This window comes from Carassius carassius, chromosome 40, assembly GCF_963082965.1.
Source record: "Carassius carassius chromosome 40, fCarCar2.1, whole genome shotgun sequence".
Classification (NCBI taxonomy): Eukaryota; Metazoa; Chordata; class Actinopteri; order Cypriniformes; family Cyprinidae; genus Carassius; species Carassius carassius.
In genome coordinates, this window is record NC_081794.1 from 22,144,304 (window position 1) to 22,161,856 (window position 17,553).

Consider the following 17,553-nt stretch of genomic DNA (forward strand, 5'->3'; position numbering starts at 1 on the left):
ATTGACTTAAAGACTCAATTAATACCAGTGTTTTTAAACCTTTAGTTCAAAACAGAAGAATGCCAGTTGTTTTTGCCTAATTTTCCTTTTGAGAAGGATTTGGCAATGCTCAGCCTGTCATGAATACTTAATAGATCTCTGCTTTTTGTCTGTGACCCTGGCTGGATTAATGTCTTGGCTATTGCTTACAGAGGCTGTTTTCCCTCTCAGTTGGTAATAAATGTTACTGTTGTTTGATGTGAATGGACAGGGATTAGTTACTTCCAGCACAGGGAGGGGTTACGCTTTTTTACAGATTTCCAAGAGATTGGATATTTGAGTTTTGTATTGTATTTGTTCCATATAACTTCTCATTGTCAATGTAGATGTTTTTACATTTATTTATGGCATGGACATTTTGTGAGTGCGCTCCATTAATATCATACCTGTGTGGCAGCACTGTGTCGTCTGTTTTCTCCTGTATTCTGTCTGTCGAAAGAATGAACAGCAGGATGGTGCTGATGAGCTCCACTCCCTTGTGTGTGTCAGTGGAGATGCTGGGAACCCTGTGACCCAGATCATCCCTCCACACAGGCCCACTGTAATTTAACACCAGCACCATCATCCCCCCCCCCCCCCCCTCTCCTCTGCCAATCCTCACTGGGCCCAATGATCTGACACAGACACCTGTGTGTCTCTCCTGGCGTTGCTTTTATTTCTTTCTCTCTCCCGCCTCTCCTCCCGCTGCATCTCTTTCATCATTCCTCTCCCTCTGTCTGTTTGACAGCCTCAGTGATGCTAAAGGGGGTGAACTAGTCAGAAAACTAAGAGAAATAAAAAGTGAGCTCAAACACGTTCACATGTTCTGCAGGTTTAAGACACATGGTCTTTATAATAAATACTTAAGAAAGCTGTAACACATATCCTACACATATGACCTAACGGGTTTCCTGAAAATGAGCTTTTTCGTGGCAGGATACAAGAAATTTCCAGTGATATGCAATTCGCCTATCCACGCAGAACGCGAAAACGCTGTAAAGCTGCAAACAGCCAATCAGAACATATTTTATCTTTAATGTTATGTGTGGGATTTTGAGTCAGCATGATGCTCTAGTAATAGTGTGCATTAGAGCTCACTTTTTACAGAGAGCTCTAATGCACACTATAACTTACTAAAACATACAAATGGGCGCGCCCACTCTTATGGGAAAATAAGGTGCATAGGGTTTATTAATCATAATTTGATTTATTAATCAAAAAGTCTTTATTAATCATACCAGGGGTGCACATGAGTGAAAATTGTGACATTTCATTCATTCCCTGATGCGCTTCACTTGGCAGTGCATATACTTACTTAAAATCAAGCTTGTTGATTTTAGGTTTCAAAAAGATGTACCGGTAAATGCAAATATTAGCATTGTATTTTTTTTTTTTAATAATTGTATTTTAATACACACTTTTTATTTTAAAATTGAATAGTATCATCAAAGTTTATTTATTGTTTTTTTATTTTTTTATTATTACTATTATTATTTGGTTTTTTTATAGTTACAGCGGGCAAAATAAGTATCACCATTTTTCTCAGTAAATATATTTCTAAAGGTACTGATGACATCAAATTTTCACCAGATGTCAGTAACAACCCAAGTAATCCATACCTACAAAGAAAACAATACAAATAAGTTCAGAACTTTAGTTCTGTGTTATAAAATGGAATGACCGAGGGGCAAAGTATTTAACACACTTACTGAAATTTCTTTAATACTTCATACAAAAGCCTTTGTTGGTAATGACAGCTTCAAGACGCCTCCTGTATGGAGAAACTAGTTGCATATTGTATTCAAGTCAGGTGATTGGCAGGGCCATTCTAGCAGCTTTACTTTCTTTCTCTGAAACCAAATGAGAGTTTCTTTGGCTAGTGTTTTTGGGATCCTTGTCTCGTTGCTGTCTCGCCCTCATTGCATCTTCATCATCCTGGTAGTCGGCAGCAGATTTTTATCAAGAATGTCTTGTACATTTTTCCATTCATCCTTTCTTTAATTATTTGAATTTTGCGAGTGCTACACCATGATGTTTTGGGGTGATGTGCAGTGCCATCATTTGTCTTATCTGACCAGACTATATTCTTCTAGTATTTTACAGGTTTGTCTAAATATTGTGCAGTAAACTTTAAACAAGCTTCAACATGCTTTTTCTTCAGAAACGGCTACCAGCAACTTTTTGGTAACCAACTCTCTTCTAAATATCGTCTTTTGTTTTTAACAGAAGTAAGAAATTCATACAGTTTTGGAACAACAAGAGGGTGAGTAAATAATGACAACTTTTGAATTTTGGGGTGAATTACCCCTTTAAGTCAAAAACAGTTCAACTTTTCAAAGCACATCTTCAGACCTCTGCGTTCGGTCTGCTTCCGCTGCGTCTAGCTGCTTTTGAATGAGAGAACGCGCTCTGTGAGAATGGCTCCTAAGGCCTCGGGGTGGTTCTATTCATGCAGCAGCTGCAAAACAGCTCCCCGATTCCCATCAAAATGCACAGTAAAAAAAGGAACAAGAAATGTACTGTGCTAACTCCTCCCCCTCACCCCACACACACACACTTATATATGTTGGCATGCAGTCAGGAAAAACAGCTATCGACCATCCAAAAAAGTGTACTACAGACCTACAGAACATTTCATGTGTTTCCAGAATGATAACGCTGTCATTAGGTGCACATCTGAATCTGCCGAGATGATCCCGATGATCTACCGTACCATGTCCCGTGTGGAAAAGCTTGACTGCTCTGTCCTGGAAGAAGAGATCTGTGTGGGTGTTGGGCCTTTTGTGTCTGGCTGAGGTGCATAATTATGTCTCCTTCACTGCACTCCTCTGACAGCCAGTATTTTAATGGCACTCAATAACAGAGGTGCTACTGTCTGAACTGACGATTAAACCGCTGTGTGTGTTTGAGTCTGTGAGTGTGATGATAAGGCCATGCAACAAACTCTGTCCACAAATCTATAATATATATATATAAATATATATGTGGATACAGATATAGATATAAATAGATAGTAATACATTGAAATGTATGATAATTTTATACATTTAGAGGTGTTACAGGCAATATGTTAAATCTGTTTAAAGGAATGAACCCAAGTCTTTAATTGACAAGATAATATCTGAGCATGTTTAAATCTAGAATGGTCAGAATAGAAATAAATGAAGCCAAATGAGAAGAGTATATACCATCAAGGAGATAAAAATCAATGTTGCCCTTTTATTTGTGTAACTTTAAAGGCACATTCAAGTCCCTCTGAGTTGCTATGGTTACGTAGACTGCAGGATGTTATTGCAAGAAAGCTGGTCTGAGCCTCTTGATCTTAGATAAGGTGTGATCGGCCGCTAATCCAACCCTGGACTACTGCATTTCTGTCATAGTAGCATCAGCTAACTGAGGAGTTTAGAACAGGCATGTGGTTTAAGTTATGGGAAATATCAAGGTCAGCTTGTCATTATAGTAAAATGGGTGATCAGGACCAATAATGCAAGTTTTTCAATGTTTATTTTGTGATAAAGAAAGTACATTATTCCTATAGCTACATGAAATAAATTCACTATCAGTGAAAAGTTATATACAGTATATAAGATAATTTTGGATAATTTTATTAGCTTATTTGTAGAGGCCACAAAAATAACACTATATATATATATATATATATATATATATATATATATATATATATATATATATATATATATATATATATATATATATATTATGCATTTAGCAGATATAGAAATATATATATATATATAGCAATAATTCAGGAATAATTCAATATTCAACACTAGGAGAAGTGCCCACTCTGGTTAACCCTTTATTATTTAATTTAATTTAATTTATGCTATTTTTTATAAAAAAAATTATTAATGTTTTTATTATTATTTTAAAATAAACTATTTTGAATGCTAGACATTATTGTGTTCTAAAACTAGAAGCTGTTCATTATTGAATCACTATGAATGTTTAAATTTAATTTGAATTTTTATTTATTTGTTATTATTAATTATCTTTCAGGTATTTTGTAAAAATACTGTCAGAATTAAAATAAAATTTAAATTAAGTTCAATTAAATTAAATAAATTAAATAAATTAAAATAAATAATTTTTTAGGGAGCATTTATTACATGAACAGGAAAAATCATCCCAATTTCTGACCAAACCTAAACATGACATACCTTAAGTAAAAGGCTTGAATTTCACAAGCTCTTTTGGATTACAGGTGCAACTGCGGTTTCTTTTGAAAGAAGACTCTCGGAAAGGCTTTGGATTTCATTTCTGCTTCTACGTGAAGTCGAATATAATCAAAAGGAACCAAACAGACCAGAATAATGCTAATTATGCCTCTTTCCCTGACACTTCATTTTACTCCCCACGATAATCTATTCTCCCAGAACTTTGTTACCCATCACGAAGATATCTGGCTGCCTCCATCCATCAAAAACGCCCACACTTCAAGACTACCAATTTAAATCAGAGAGAAAGGGGCCTCTCACTTCAAAAAGGCACTGTCTTTCTACTCTGGCTTGTCTAAGGGCCAGATGGAAGGAAAAGCCTGTGGATAAGAATGCTGGATGAGTGCTGGGTCCTTCACACTAGGATGCAGAAGGAGGTATAGAGGCCTATCTAATTGCCTGTCTCAAAGAGCTGGCTGGTGGAGGATTAATTCAGGCTTAATAGAGCCTGCCCGTTTTACTGTGGGCGCACGTGTCAGCTTGCGAATGTCACTCAAGGATGCCGAGTGCAGGAACCGGAGGGAGTGGTATGGTGTGTTCTTATTCAGGCACACAGGCTGTTAGCTATTCAGCTAGCATGGTCGTCACTCATGGCTCTTACTGAAGAAATACGCACAGAATTGAGCAAACGAGAAGGAGGGGGGGGGGGGGGGGGGCAAGGGTGCTGCTACAAATGTTTCTGCTTGTCATTGGTTGCTTTACACAAACATTAGAGACAAAATTAGATTCTTCTTTTTAAAGGACAGAGCTCGTTTTGCTCATTAAAGATCTAACGCACTCAGACCAGCTCATTTTGATTTAATTAACTGGAATCGATTCAATTAAGATTAAGGCTTGCTTTTGGGCCATTAAAAATGTAAATGCAAAAGAAAATCTACTGATTGTGGGCAGCTTCGTAATCATGGTTAGTTCGAAGTTTTTAATTAAAAAATACATTTGTGTCTGTGGGAGCAAACGTAATTACCATTACATTGAATAATAACAGGAAAAATAGAGTGTAGCATGCATTTAACTAGCATATTGGCTGTTTATAAGCACTTAAACATATCTTGCTTTTTTTCTGCATGGCCATGTTCTAGATCCATTAACCCTTCAGTATTAGCTTACCTAAATGTAACACTTTACTAAACATTAAGAAACAGCAAATTAGCAGTTTAGTAGTTAACAGTGAATATGTGTTCCCTGGAGTACACACATGTTGGTATTGGTGGTTTACGGGGACTCTCCATAGGCGTAATTGTTTTTATATTGTACAAACTGTATTTTCTATTGTCCTACACCAAACCTATAAAGTTACACCTCACAGAAAACGTTGTGCATTTTTAGATAAAAAAAAAACACCATTTATTTATGACAAACAAAGCTGAATTTTCAGCATCATAACTCCAGTCTTCAGTGTCTCATGATCTTTCAGAGATCATTCTTATAATCCTGATTTGGAGCTCACACACATTTCGTACGGTTAATGGTGAATGATATATCTCTTCAGGATTTTTTGAGGGAATTTTTTTTTTTAAAGAAATAGAAATATTTTGCAACATTATGAACATTGTCTTTACTGCCACTCCTAAACAATATAATGCATACATGATAGTATACTTTTGAATTAGTATATATATGAAGAATGGCACTATATACCGTATATATACAGTACCAGTCAAAAGTATTTGAACAGTAAAATGTTTTAAAGAATACTCTTCTGCTCACCAGGCCTGCATTAATTTGATCCAAGCAGTAATATTGTGAAATATTTTTTACCATTTAAAATAACTAATTTCTATTTAAATATATTTTAAAATGTAATTTATTTCTGTGATCAAAGTTAAATTTTCAGTCTTTATTGTCATCCTTCATAAATCATTCTAATATGCTGATTTGCTGTTCAAGAAACATTTATCATTATTATTATCATCAATATTTAAACCAGTTTAAAATATATATTTTTTAAAGATTCTTTTATGAATAGAAAGATCCAGTGTTTAGCATTTATCAGACAAAAAAAAGAAGCTTTTGTAACATTATACTCTATACCATTCAAAAGCTTTGGAGTCAGTATAATTTTTTTTTGGGAGGGGGGGTGGCGTAATTTATAGAAATTATTTACATTTATATTTATCGAAAGTGACGATAAAGGCATATATAATGTTAAAAAAAGGTTTTCTATTTAAGATAAATGCTGTTTCCTCATCAAAGATGAATGTTTTTGCTGTATTTAAATAATCAGATTTAGAGAGCAGAAGAGACTTCTTTAAAAAAACAAAAAAAAATTACTGTTGAAAAAAACCTTTGACTGGTAGTGTGTGTTCACCATTAGAAGAGCAATGAAATAATAGAATATCAGGAACTAGGAAACTAAATAATGCAAGAATAGTAAACATGGACAATAGTGCCACCTACATAACACTTATGTATTCTGAAGGATAAATCTGTTTTTATTAAAAATGTGTCTTTTGACTCTTTATTGTAAAAATAATGGCATACAAAATATACCATGTGGTCTCAGAATGGCATTGGATAACAAGCAATATTACATGAGTGTAGGTGTATGTAAAGTGTGTCTTGGCAAGTCAACACCATATGATGTGAGTGTGTGTGTGTGTGTGTGTTTGACATATCCAAACGTATCAGCATTGGTGCAATGACTCCATTTCACTTCAAACAAAGGAACAAATGTATGGTTACTTCTCAACCAATAAATCATCACACTTGCATGTTTTCAATATTTTACTCAGGATACTTCAGTGATTTCACACACATCACAACATTCAGAGACGCTACAGAAATAATCTTGATGTGATGACGATGGACATCCTCTTGTCAATGTATGGATTACAGCTGTACAGGCCACTTACATTATAGAGCTCTAAGAAATCCTTAAATGCTGGATTTGTAAAATTTGTCAGTTTATATATGCAGAAAATAATTTGATATTTGGAAAATTATTTACATTTAATTATCAAAAACATCCTATTGATGGTCCCCTTTAATTTTGTATATACTGATGTCTGTTGTATGTTGCATTTGGGTACTGTAATTCTTATCTCTGTTACTCCCAGGACAAATTACAAAAATATGATCTTCAATGGAGTAAAAAGAGTGTTATATCAGTGAATAATGCCAGTGCGGAAGGACAACGGCTGAACTGAATGATGAAGGCTGTCACTTTTTAAATTTCTCAGTAACAAAATCCTCTGAATAACTATAAGATCCAATATAAAAACAGTCATTCATCTCAAGAAATGAAGGCAGAATGAATTAAGATTTGAAATGCACCAAAGAAAACATGGCTGTACATTCTTAATTTTGAGTTTAAAACACTAATGAAAGGATACTAATAATTTGAGCTCATTGGATGGATACTGGACAAAAGCAGGAGGCAAAAGTGAATTTAAATAGTTCTGAAGTGATGCCTTCATTTCTTATACCTACTGACTCATGGTTATATTCCCTCCTGCTTGGAAAACAGCTCTATTTCCTTTTAGCGTTCACACTCTTGCAGACCCAGTTCATGCCATCCTGAAACAACATTTGAGTCAGAAAGTCCAAATACTGTTTTGAAGTCAAATTTGACAAACAACAAAATGTATTTCAAACCAACCTGTACTCCTTCTCCTGTGAGGGCAGAACAGGACTGGATCTGCCACACTCGGTCTCTGATAGTGTGCAAATTTAAACCCTCTGCTATCTCGGACGCGGGGGCTGCCGTGAGCAGGTCCTGCTTATTTGCAAACACGAGAACCGGGACACCGCTGAGCTTTTCTTCATCAAGTAACTCAGCCAGCTCCTGCATGCAGATCAATTCACTTATTTTAACACTGAAAGCATAAATTGCTTGGAATAGTGAAGGAAGAATAGCGACCTGTCCGGTTTCCTCAAATCTTTTGCGGTCTGCACTATCAATAACGTAAATCTGAAATCAAAAAGAGTGTCCAATTAACACCGTGTTTGGAATCAAAGTGGATTGTGGGATGACTTGTAATCGGACAAATGATCTTACCAGTACATCTGTGTTCTCAAAGTAGTTCCTCCAGTAAGGTCTAATCTTCCGCTGACCACCGATATCCCACACGTTTAACTTGAATCCTTGCGACTGGACGCTCTTGATATTGAAACCCTACAGAGAAAGAAAAATAGTTATTAAAACTGCTTTGGTAATAAAATGCAGCTGATCCAGTAAATGACTTTGCACATGCATTAACTCTAATTGGCTTTCTGTAACCACAGGGTGACCATACGCCTCTTTTTCCAAAGACATGTCCTGGCCAAGACATCTAAATCACCTAAAATGTCTGGGATTTGGTGTTGTTTTCCTCGAGATGCTCTTTAGTCCTCATACATTATATAAATGCATATTTTCATTAGTTTGTCTGCAAGCCATGATTGGACGATTTTGTACAATGCCTGCACACTATTGGTCAAATCACTTTTCAGTCAGGTTTGAAAACAACAGGAAAACAAAGCCAAACCCAGGACATTTTAGAATTTAGAGATTCCGGCCAGGACATGTCCTGGAACAAAAGTACTTATAGACACTCGAAGTAATTATATCACCTGTGTTGGAGTTATGTGAGTGATGTCTTCAGATGCCAGCTGTTTCAGTAAGGTGGTCTTGCCACCGTTGTCCAACCCCAGAAGCAATATCCGCACCTCCTGGTCGGGGGTACTTTTAAGTTTCCGTAAAATTGATAACAAACCCTGAAAACCAAGAAAAAAGCGCAGATTATACAATGCTCTTAGTTCATGCAATGCATTCAGCATGACGTCATAAGCACGAGCATCAACAAACAGGTTTCAAAGAGGAGCAATGAATGTTCAAGAGACATGTAATTAAAGAAAACAAATCTTTATACAGTTTCCCCTATAAAACATGCATTAAAGAGACTTAAGATTCTCGATTCTCGAACAGTCGTGACACCTAACAGTCCTGCAAGCTAACGTTAATCTCACGACCGAGAACCGCTGCTCCTCTTTAATACCACTTGATTACAACAAATCCACAATTCTCCTTAGATGTCACAGCTAACATGACTCCGTTTTACAATGTGACGGAGATGAGAATGTTGAATCTCAAACAAAAAGCGTCCACAGGTAAGAATTTGTTTATTGTAAGCGCTTTAACTCACCATCTTGTAATACTGCCTCCTGAGCTTCTGAGACGCCGCTGAGGGTTACTAAGGGGAAGAGGGGATGTCGTGGTACGCAAAAAATACGTGTGACGTAGAACACAGAAAACAATTAGCTCTGCCAGCCGATTTAAACTATGATGGCTTTAATGTTTAATGCATTTTTGGCATAAACAAGTACATTCATTTTGAAATTAATTGTACTAAGCCTACCGATTTCAATGATGTTTATAAGCTGCTGAGCTGATTTTATCCTTAACAGATAACATTTATGTTTCTGTGCACACAGATCAAATAGGATGTGTGGAACAGTAAAAGCATTTAATTTTCTTTAATTTTATGTATAATGTTATAATACATTAAATGTAAATGTATCAGAACGAATTGGTTGGGCATTTTTTTATTAGTAAAATAATAAAAACATAAAAATTTTATAAATACTTCAGAAAATCAAGAATGTAACCCAAATATTTTGTACAATAGAGGGATCTTAATACGTCTGTATAAAAATATTAAAGAAATTACTTGATTAATAGAAAGTCAATATATTCAATCAATAGCGTTCCATTTTTAAATGATATAAAGCAGGGTTTTTGCAGGAAAATTAACATTTGTGAATATGAAAATTCGTCAGTCAGAGAATTTACCATTTCTGTTGAACGAATCATACTGAATCGTTTCGAGAAGTTCGCGAGTCAGCACCACTGATCTGAACCACTGAATTTGCATACTAATAACAAACGCTCTGTTACAATTCGTACATTCATATAAATATATGGCAGAAAGGGTAGTATGTTTCCTAATTCAACTAATGACTCATTGAACCGAGAGTCGTGCTTTTCCGAAAACATTTTGGAGTGAAAGTGAAGTGACATTCAGCCAAGTATGGTGACCCATACTCAGAATTTGTGCTCTGCGTTTAACCCATCCGAAATGCACACACACAGAGCAGTGAACACACACACACACACTGTGAGCACACACCCAGAGCAGTGGGCAGCCATTTATGCTGCGTCGCCCGGGGAGCAGTTGGGGGTTCAACTCAAGGGCACCTAAGTCGTGGTATTGAAGGTGGAGAGAGAACTGGACATGCACTCCCCCCACCCACAATTCCTGCCGGCCCGGGACTCGAACTCACAACCTTTCGATTGGGAGTCCGACTCTCTAACCATTAGGCCACGACTTCCCTAAACCCATTCGCACACTCATTCACACACCGACTGCAGTGTCAGCCATTCAAGGCGCCATCCAGCTCGTCGGGAGCAGCTGGGGTTAGGTGTCTTGCTCAAGGACACCTCGACACTTGGTCAGGTGGAGCCGGGGATTGAACCACCAACCTTCCGGTTTGTAGACAACCTACATGAATCCTGAGCCACACTCAGGATTTGTCGATTATTTTTTATTGAAAACACTTTTTACAGCATGTGGTCATGCATTCCGCACAACAAAAGCTGAATCAGCTGTTTTATGAATCTACTACTTGAACTGTTCGAGAGAACCGATTTACCGAAACGAGTCTGAACAGTGAAAGGGGAGGAGATTCTTCTCTTCAGTGATTTGAAGGTAGAATGCCACGTGCTCGTCTACAGTTGCAAGCCCACATCACAGTGCTTATTAACCCACTTCATTTTTTACTACTACTACTGCAGCGCCACGACATATAAACAGGAGTGTCACGTTACTTTATAAAGGTATTTTCATGCGACACATTTGATATTTGTGGTTTTGTCTGATTTGTTTTGACAGCGTTCATCCGGGTGCTTGTGTACAGTGAACATGAACTGATGCAAGCTGCTGCACACCTTGCAGTCTTAATGATACAGATCTCAATTAGCTGCTACTTTGTATAATGTAATTTCAGGCATTGTTAGTTTTATGAAAAATTCATGCTTAATGTTTAAGAAATCTTGACGTTTTAAAAGCGAAAGGATACTTTGTTAAGCCACTTAAGAAATAACATGTCGAGGTCTGTTTCCTTAAACTTCTTAGTAACACACTAACCTAGTTGCTATAGTTATCTGAATATCTGTACATATTTTTATTAGTTTCATGATATTTTATTTTATTCACAGTATATGTTTTACACATTTTCTGTTAAACTTACAGTAAGTCATGTTAAATCGGTAAGGAAACATGTTATCAAAATGGTATTGACAAGTTGGGACCCATTGAAAGTAATTATTTCTTTGCTTGTTTCGTGTATTGCCTTTTGTGCACTTGTGCATTCAATTCCCTGCAGTAAATAGTGACATTGCAAATGTCAAATCTGGTCCACCTTCACCTGCTTTGCACCTGGTTTTATATGCATTTCTTCCATTTTTATAAAAAAAAAACAATTTTTTTTGTAAAACATTGCTTTAAAAAGTAACATGCAGACTGTAAAGTACACTTGATGATGCAGTGTTACTGATAGTTATAGTATCCTCTACATTTTAAGTCATTTTGTTTGAGAGAAATTACTTGTTAAGGATTTGTGGAAACTTTGTTGATGTTTAACTAAGACTGAACTAAGTTGGTTATAAGTTGCTCAGATTCACAGGAGTCCATTTATCACTTATTATTCCTAGTCGAGATTATTGGTCAAGGCTTTTTTTCCTGATATCCAGACATCTGTTTGCATAGCTGGCCTCACAGCAAGAGCCTTGGTTTTGACTTTCATATCATAGCATTTAGAAATGTGCTGCTTTGTTAAATGAGAAACCAGTTAGTAGTAAAAAGATATTAATGAAGAGAGCAAATGAAAAGCACATTTTAAATTTAAGCATCTGTTTGACTGACACATTAAACAACAAAAATTCACCATTTGTGTATCTAAAGTTGCATTTAGTTTGTGCCAAACTCAGACTACTTTAGTCTCATCAGAATATGATTTTCATCCGAAATGTCACATTTGTTTTGTTCTGTGTCTTAGCATAATCTATTCTCTGTAGACTGGAACTGGAAATGATCAATGCGTTTCTTGTTTGAAACTATCAAATATTCCTTGTTTTTGTTGTTGTTCATTAAGGGCTCTTTGGAAGTAGAGAGAGAACCATGGAAACTCTGAAGGGCTTTGATATCGACGCCCCACGCTGGGATCAATCCACGTTCATGGGCCGTCTCAAACACTTTTTCAACATCACTGACAGTCGCACTGTTCTGCTGCCTGACTCCAGACTAGATGAAGCCAAAGCTTTAGTGGAGAGCTGCAGGTGAGAAATGGATTGATTTGATGAGGTGATCTATCTCTCATCTTGATGTTTCTTACTTTCTGTCAACCCCCCCCAGAGCTGGCTCTGTTCCTCCTGGCACTACAGAGGAGCAGCTTCACTATGCCAAGAAGCTGTATGACTCTGCATTTCATCCTGACACAGGTGACAGGATGAACCTGATAGGGAGAATGTCATTTCAGGTGCCTGGAGGTATGGCCATCACGGGGTTCATGCTTCAGTTTTACAGGTCAGTGCTGGAAATACAATTTTTATTTTTTCTAATATATATATATATATTTATAATCATTTATAATATGTTTTTATAATATATTTCTAATATGGACTATATATTTTAACAATTAAGTTTATTTTTTTATTTTATTTTTTTGTAGGACAGTTCCTGCTGTAGTGTTCTGGCAGTGGGTTAACCAGTCTTTCAATGCTCTGGTCAACTACACCAATCGCAATGCTGCCTCCCCCATCACACCAAAGTAAGTCCCTGTGACCTCTTTCTTTGAACTTTACTCACTTGCAAGATCTTGTAGGTTTTCAGAGAGTATATCTCTTAAAATGTGACTGTCCCGTGATACCTAGTGATTTATTAACAGATGCCCTGGGAAGGAGCTTGAAATAACAGATAAGCTTCTGTAAACGTCAGATATGGGGTTTTGTTGTGTTGTGTGTATCTTCTTTGCTCAGGCAGATTGGAGTAGCTTATGTGACTGCAACAAGCACAGCGCTGGCCACTGCGGTCGGGCTGAACCTCTACACAAAGGTATCACTCAGCCTCATATAAATAATTAAGGGGATACTCTATGTCTACAGACAGGATCTGTGATATGCAGCTGATTACAATAGAAAATTTACAAACTGAAATATTGTAATATAAATTAGTGTGTAAAATCATAAGTAAATTAGTTATTGTAATGTAATTACTTTTCCCTTGAAAAGTAAAAGTAAGGGATTACTCTTATTTTTTTATTACTCTTATGTATGTAATTGAACGTAATACTGTATAGACTGTACAACATTTATATACAATACAATAGTGGATTTAACATCAAAATTTAAAGTCTAACCTTAAAATGCATGCTTTTATGTACCCTTCTTACTTTAAATACTTTAATGAGTTAATAAGAATATTTGTAACACTTTAGTGTCCAATTCTCACTTTTAACTACCGGTAGTTGGTAATTAGCATGAATATTACTGGAATATTGGGGGTGTTTATTATTACCACATATGAGTCTTACTCTGCAAGAGCTTATTCTAAATCCTTAATCCTACCCATAAAAGAATCGTTCCTGTCTGTCTCTGTATCATTAACTTGACGAGGTTGATATAGGATTTAGAAAGTAATTAGTAATAAGTAATTAAAAACTTGTAATTTGTATAGTTATCTAATTACACTGTTGAAAATGTAACTAGTAACTAGTAATTAATTACTTTTTTAGAGTAACTTACCCAACTCTGTGTAAAAATCCTGTATAGTAATGTACTTACAGTGGTATTTCAGGATACAGTTTAAAACGCTGCGCTGTTTTCAAACTACAGCCACAAATATTATTATATAGAAATTATATTATAAAATACATTAAATTACAAATTATATAGAATTATATAGAATATCTAATAATAAATATGTTTATCACACACATCTATATACAAACACAGGCAGTAGAGCACATAGTACTAATAATAAAAACATACAAAACTAATTATATATAATAAACATTAAATAAATTATATTAATATATTTACTAAGTAGTAAAAACAGAGCTTCATACAGTAGATAAAGTCTCTTTAATGAAAATTCTCTTTGTTCTGCCGTCATCAGTTCAGTTTGCCAGTCATATCTGCAGTGGTTATACATCATCCATGTGTTATTTAGCATCTTTAACCTTTGTCTCCTCAGAAAGCTCCTCCACTCGTGGCACGCTGGGTGCCGTTCGCTGCTGTGGCCGCGGCTAACTGTGTGAATATTCCAATGATGAGACAACAGTGAGACCTCTTATGTTTCCTACCATCTTTTATTTTAGCATGTCTTACTCAATAGGTTCACATGTCCAGATATTATTATATTCCGGTTTATTATTTCTTATACAGGGAGATTTTGAATGGCATTGCTGTGACAGATGAAGATGGAAATCAGCTGGGCCACTCAAGGGTGAAGAGCATTTATTTCACCTGATCAAACTAGTTACAGCTTTTCTCCTTGCAGAATCTGTAAAATGTGTATCAGTTTAGAAAATGATATCATACAACATTTTATTCTTTGTTTAGTACTGCCCTGAAGAAACTGCTTATATTCCACATGACAAATTAATAACAGAAATTAAACACCTACGTACTGTTAATTTTTACATCACATCCTTGTATATCTTCTATTGTATCTAAGATATCTATTATTGATTTAACAATTTATTGTAATTTACAGTTCATATATACCCGAGTATGTAAACTTGTGAGCAAAACCTTTAGTTTAAATACAGTAGATCTGAATGCGTTTAGTGCTTAAAATAATCAGTTTAATGATAAACATGTTGTAAAGTTATACTGTCTGTGTTTGTCATAGAAAGCAGCTGTCAAGGGCATCACACAGGTGGTCATCTCTCGGGTTACCATGGCAGCGCCAGGCATGAGTAAGTGCAAAGAGTTTGGCCGGAGTTATCAGATCTCAGTGCTAAAATAAAGCAGCCCTCACTTCACCCACAAGTCAATGCTGAATCCTGATCTGCTTTCTTTGTTTTTTCCAGTCATACTCCCCATTATTATGCAGAGGCTTGAAAAACACAGATTCATGCAGGTGAGTATGATGTTGTTTTGCATCCAAGGGGCATGCAATGGAAAGGAGAAGTGATAAAATAGCCAGTTTATGATCTGCAGGTGTTTCTGTTATAAATTCACTCTCTCTCAGACCTCAAAGCTGACCATCTCTTGAGTCATTCTCATATAACAGTCAGTTATCATCAATGCGTACAGGTTTTAAATGGTTTTAATTATTTGAATGAATTTTAGCTAATGGTTAAACGTGCTATGTGTAGCATAATAATGTTTTTAATTACAATTATTAAAAGTCTTACAAAGATAATCTTATTTTTTATTGTTCATTATATTATATTGGGATTCCTGCTATAAAGGCTACAGTATAAACCCCTTGCTGTATGTGATTTTATATTAAACATATTTGCATTTATTTGTTTCTTCCAATCTGTTGCAGAAAATCACATTTCTTCATGGGCCACTGCAAGTCATGATGGTTGGCGTATTGTAAGTAATCACATTTCTTATTATGAAAATAGCAAGGATTGCCAAATATATGAGATCTTGTTTCAGTAGAAGAAATGATAACATGCCCTTCTCTGTTTCACAGTCTGATCTTCATGGTGCCTGCAGCATGTTCACTCTTTCCTCAGAGATGGTAAAGATTGCATATATTGTATATGCCATTCAGTATTTTTTATTTTTTTAAAGGGATAGTATCTCTTCAAAGGAATAGTTCACTCAAAAAAGAACATTTTCAGAAAATGTACTCATCCTCAGGCCATTCAAGATGTAGATAAATTGGTTTCTTTGTTGAATCATCTGCAGTGAATGAGTGCCATCAGAATGAGAGCTCAAAAAGCTGATAAAAACATCACAATAATCCACACAACTCAATTTCATCAGTTAACATCTTGGGAAGTGAAATCCGCATGTTTGTAAAACCCAAATCCATCATTAAGAGATTTTTAACTTCAAACTGGTATTATTGTGACATTTTTATCAGCTGTTTGAACTCTCATTCTGACGGCACCCATTCACTGCAGAGGATCCACTGGTGAGCAATTGATGCAGAGAAAAAATTCTCCAAATTTGTTTTACTAAAGAAACCTAAACATCTACAGTTTTAAAGAGTTAGTTCACCCAAAAATGAAAATTAGCCTGTGTTTTACTCACCCTACGCTTTAATAACCAGTAGTGACTAGAGCAAATATATTTTGATTTGGACATTTATCTTATTCATGCAACTTTTTGCAGCTGCTGCTTCCATTATCTCTCTTTAAAATGCTTCATTCAGATGTTTTCATGATAACCGTGATCTCTGAGCCATACCAAACTAATCATTTGCACTTTGATTTGCAGTTCTATGGCTGTATCCAAACTGGAACCTGAGCTCAGGGAGTCCATCATTTCTCAGTATGGGGACCGTGTCAGTTATGTCTACTTCAACAAGGGACTGTGAGTGCTGGCGAATCACAGACTGGATGCACGAATCATTGGCCAATCAGAAGCTCTTTTTGACAATTATTGCTAAAAAAGTTGCTTAAAAGAAGCTTTTAGGTTTTGTTTCATAACCTAGAAAGAAGGTTTTTATGCACTAAAGTATAATTTATGAATAGTTTTTTTTTACAGTTGGCCCAGACAATTTGATTTGTGACTCAGAATTCACTGTAAAAATACATTTTACAGATGATTTATAGACATTGGATAAACCTGGTCCAGTTGCCCTGTCATCCGTTCCTGTTGTATACGATCTACCCTGAATAATCTGGAACAGATTGGAAAGTCTGAGAACTGTTTCTCTCTGATGCCAAACACTGTCATTACCACATACATCTCTCAGGAAGAGTTTATTTTAAAGGTTTAATCCTTTAATAGCCTCTAAAGCCATCAGTGAAATCATTTTATCAAGTTTTTCTTAATCTGTCAGACATTTAGGAATATACAGTCAGATCATAAGTGTTTACATTTGAAATACCAGTTACAAGCATAAAGTTCGGGGAAGTACAGTCTAATAAACCTCAGTTTGAAAGAGTATTTCACAGTTACTGAGTGTGCCTTAAAAAAACATTCATGGCGCTCGTTGGGTCAATAGCCTGTCCTAACTGTGAACTATCGGAGTTCTGTACTTGTTTTCATCAGTAGAAGATGATGAAGTAAACAGACAGCTGTTGAAATAAACCCCTGGTCTGTGATAACTCATGGGAGTTGAACCAAAGT

The 17,553-nt window shown here is 35.8% G+C and overlaps 2 protein-coding genes across 2 annotated transcripts; one reads left to right on the top strand and one right to left on the bottom strand.

Annotated features, from left to right (window-relative positions):
- Nucleotides 1-6,962: 6,962 nt before the first annotated feature.
- On the bottom strand, nt 6,963-9,477 carry LOC132121802 (ADP-ribosylation factor-like protein 3). Its single transcript, XM_059531556.1, has 6 exons — nt 9,380-9,477; nt 8,808-8,951; nt 8,254-8,370; nt 8,116-8,166; nt 7,855-8,040; nt 6,963-7,772 (listed from the first exon to the last, which is right to left on the bottom strand). The coding sequence occupies exons 1-6, from the start codon at nt 9,380-9,382 to the stop codon at nt 7,725-7,727; spliced, it is 549 nt and encodes a 182-aa protein (XP_059387539.1). The 5' UTR covers nt 9,383-9,477; the 3' UTR covers nt 6,963-7,724.
- Nucleotides 9,478-10,914: 1,437 nt separating this feature from the next.
- On the top strand, nt 10,915-17,551 carry LOC132122397 (sideroflexin-2-like). The gene is made up of 12 exons (XM_059532615.1): nt 10,915-11,070; nt 12,387-12,570; nt 12,647-12,817; nt 12,963-13,061; nt 13,270-13,345; nt 14,486-14,571; nt 14,677-14,737; nt 15,146-15,212; nt 15,327-15,376; nt 15,791-15,840; nt 15,944-15,991; nt 16,696-17,551. Exons 2-12 carry the CDS (start codon nt 12,413-12,415, stop codon nt 16,793-16,795), a joined length of 966 nt encoding a protein of 321 aa, XP_059388598.1. The 5' UTR covers nt 10,915-11,070; nt 12,387-12,412; the 3' UTR covers nt 16,796-17,551.
- The last annotated feature ends 2 nt before the right edge of the window (nt 17,552-17,553 follow it).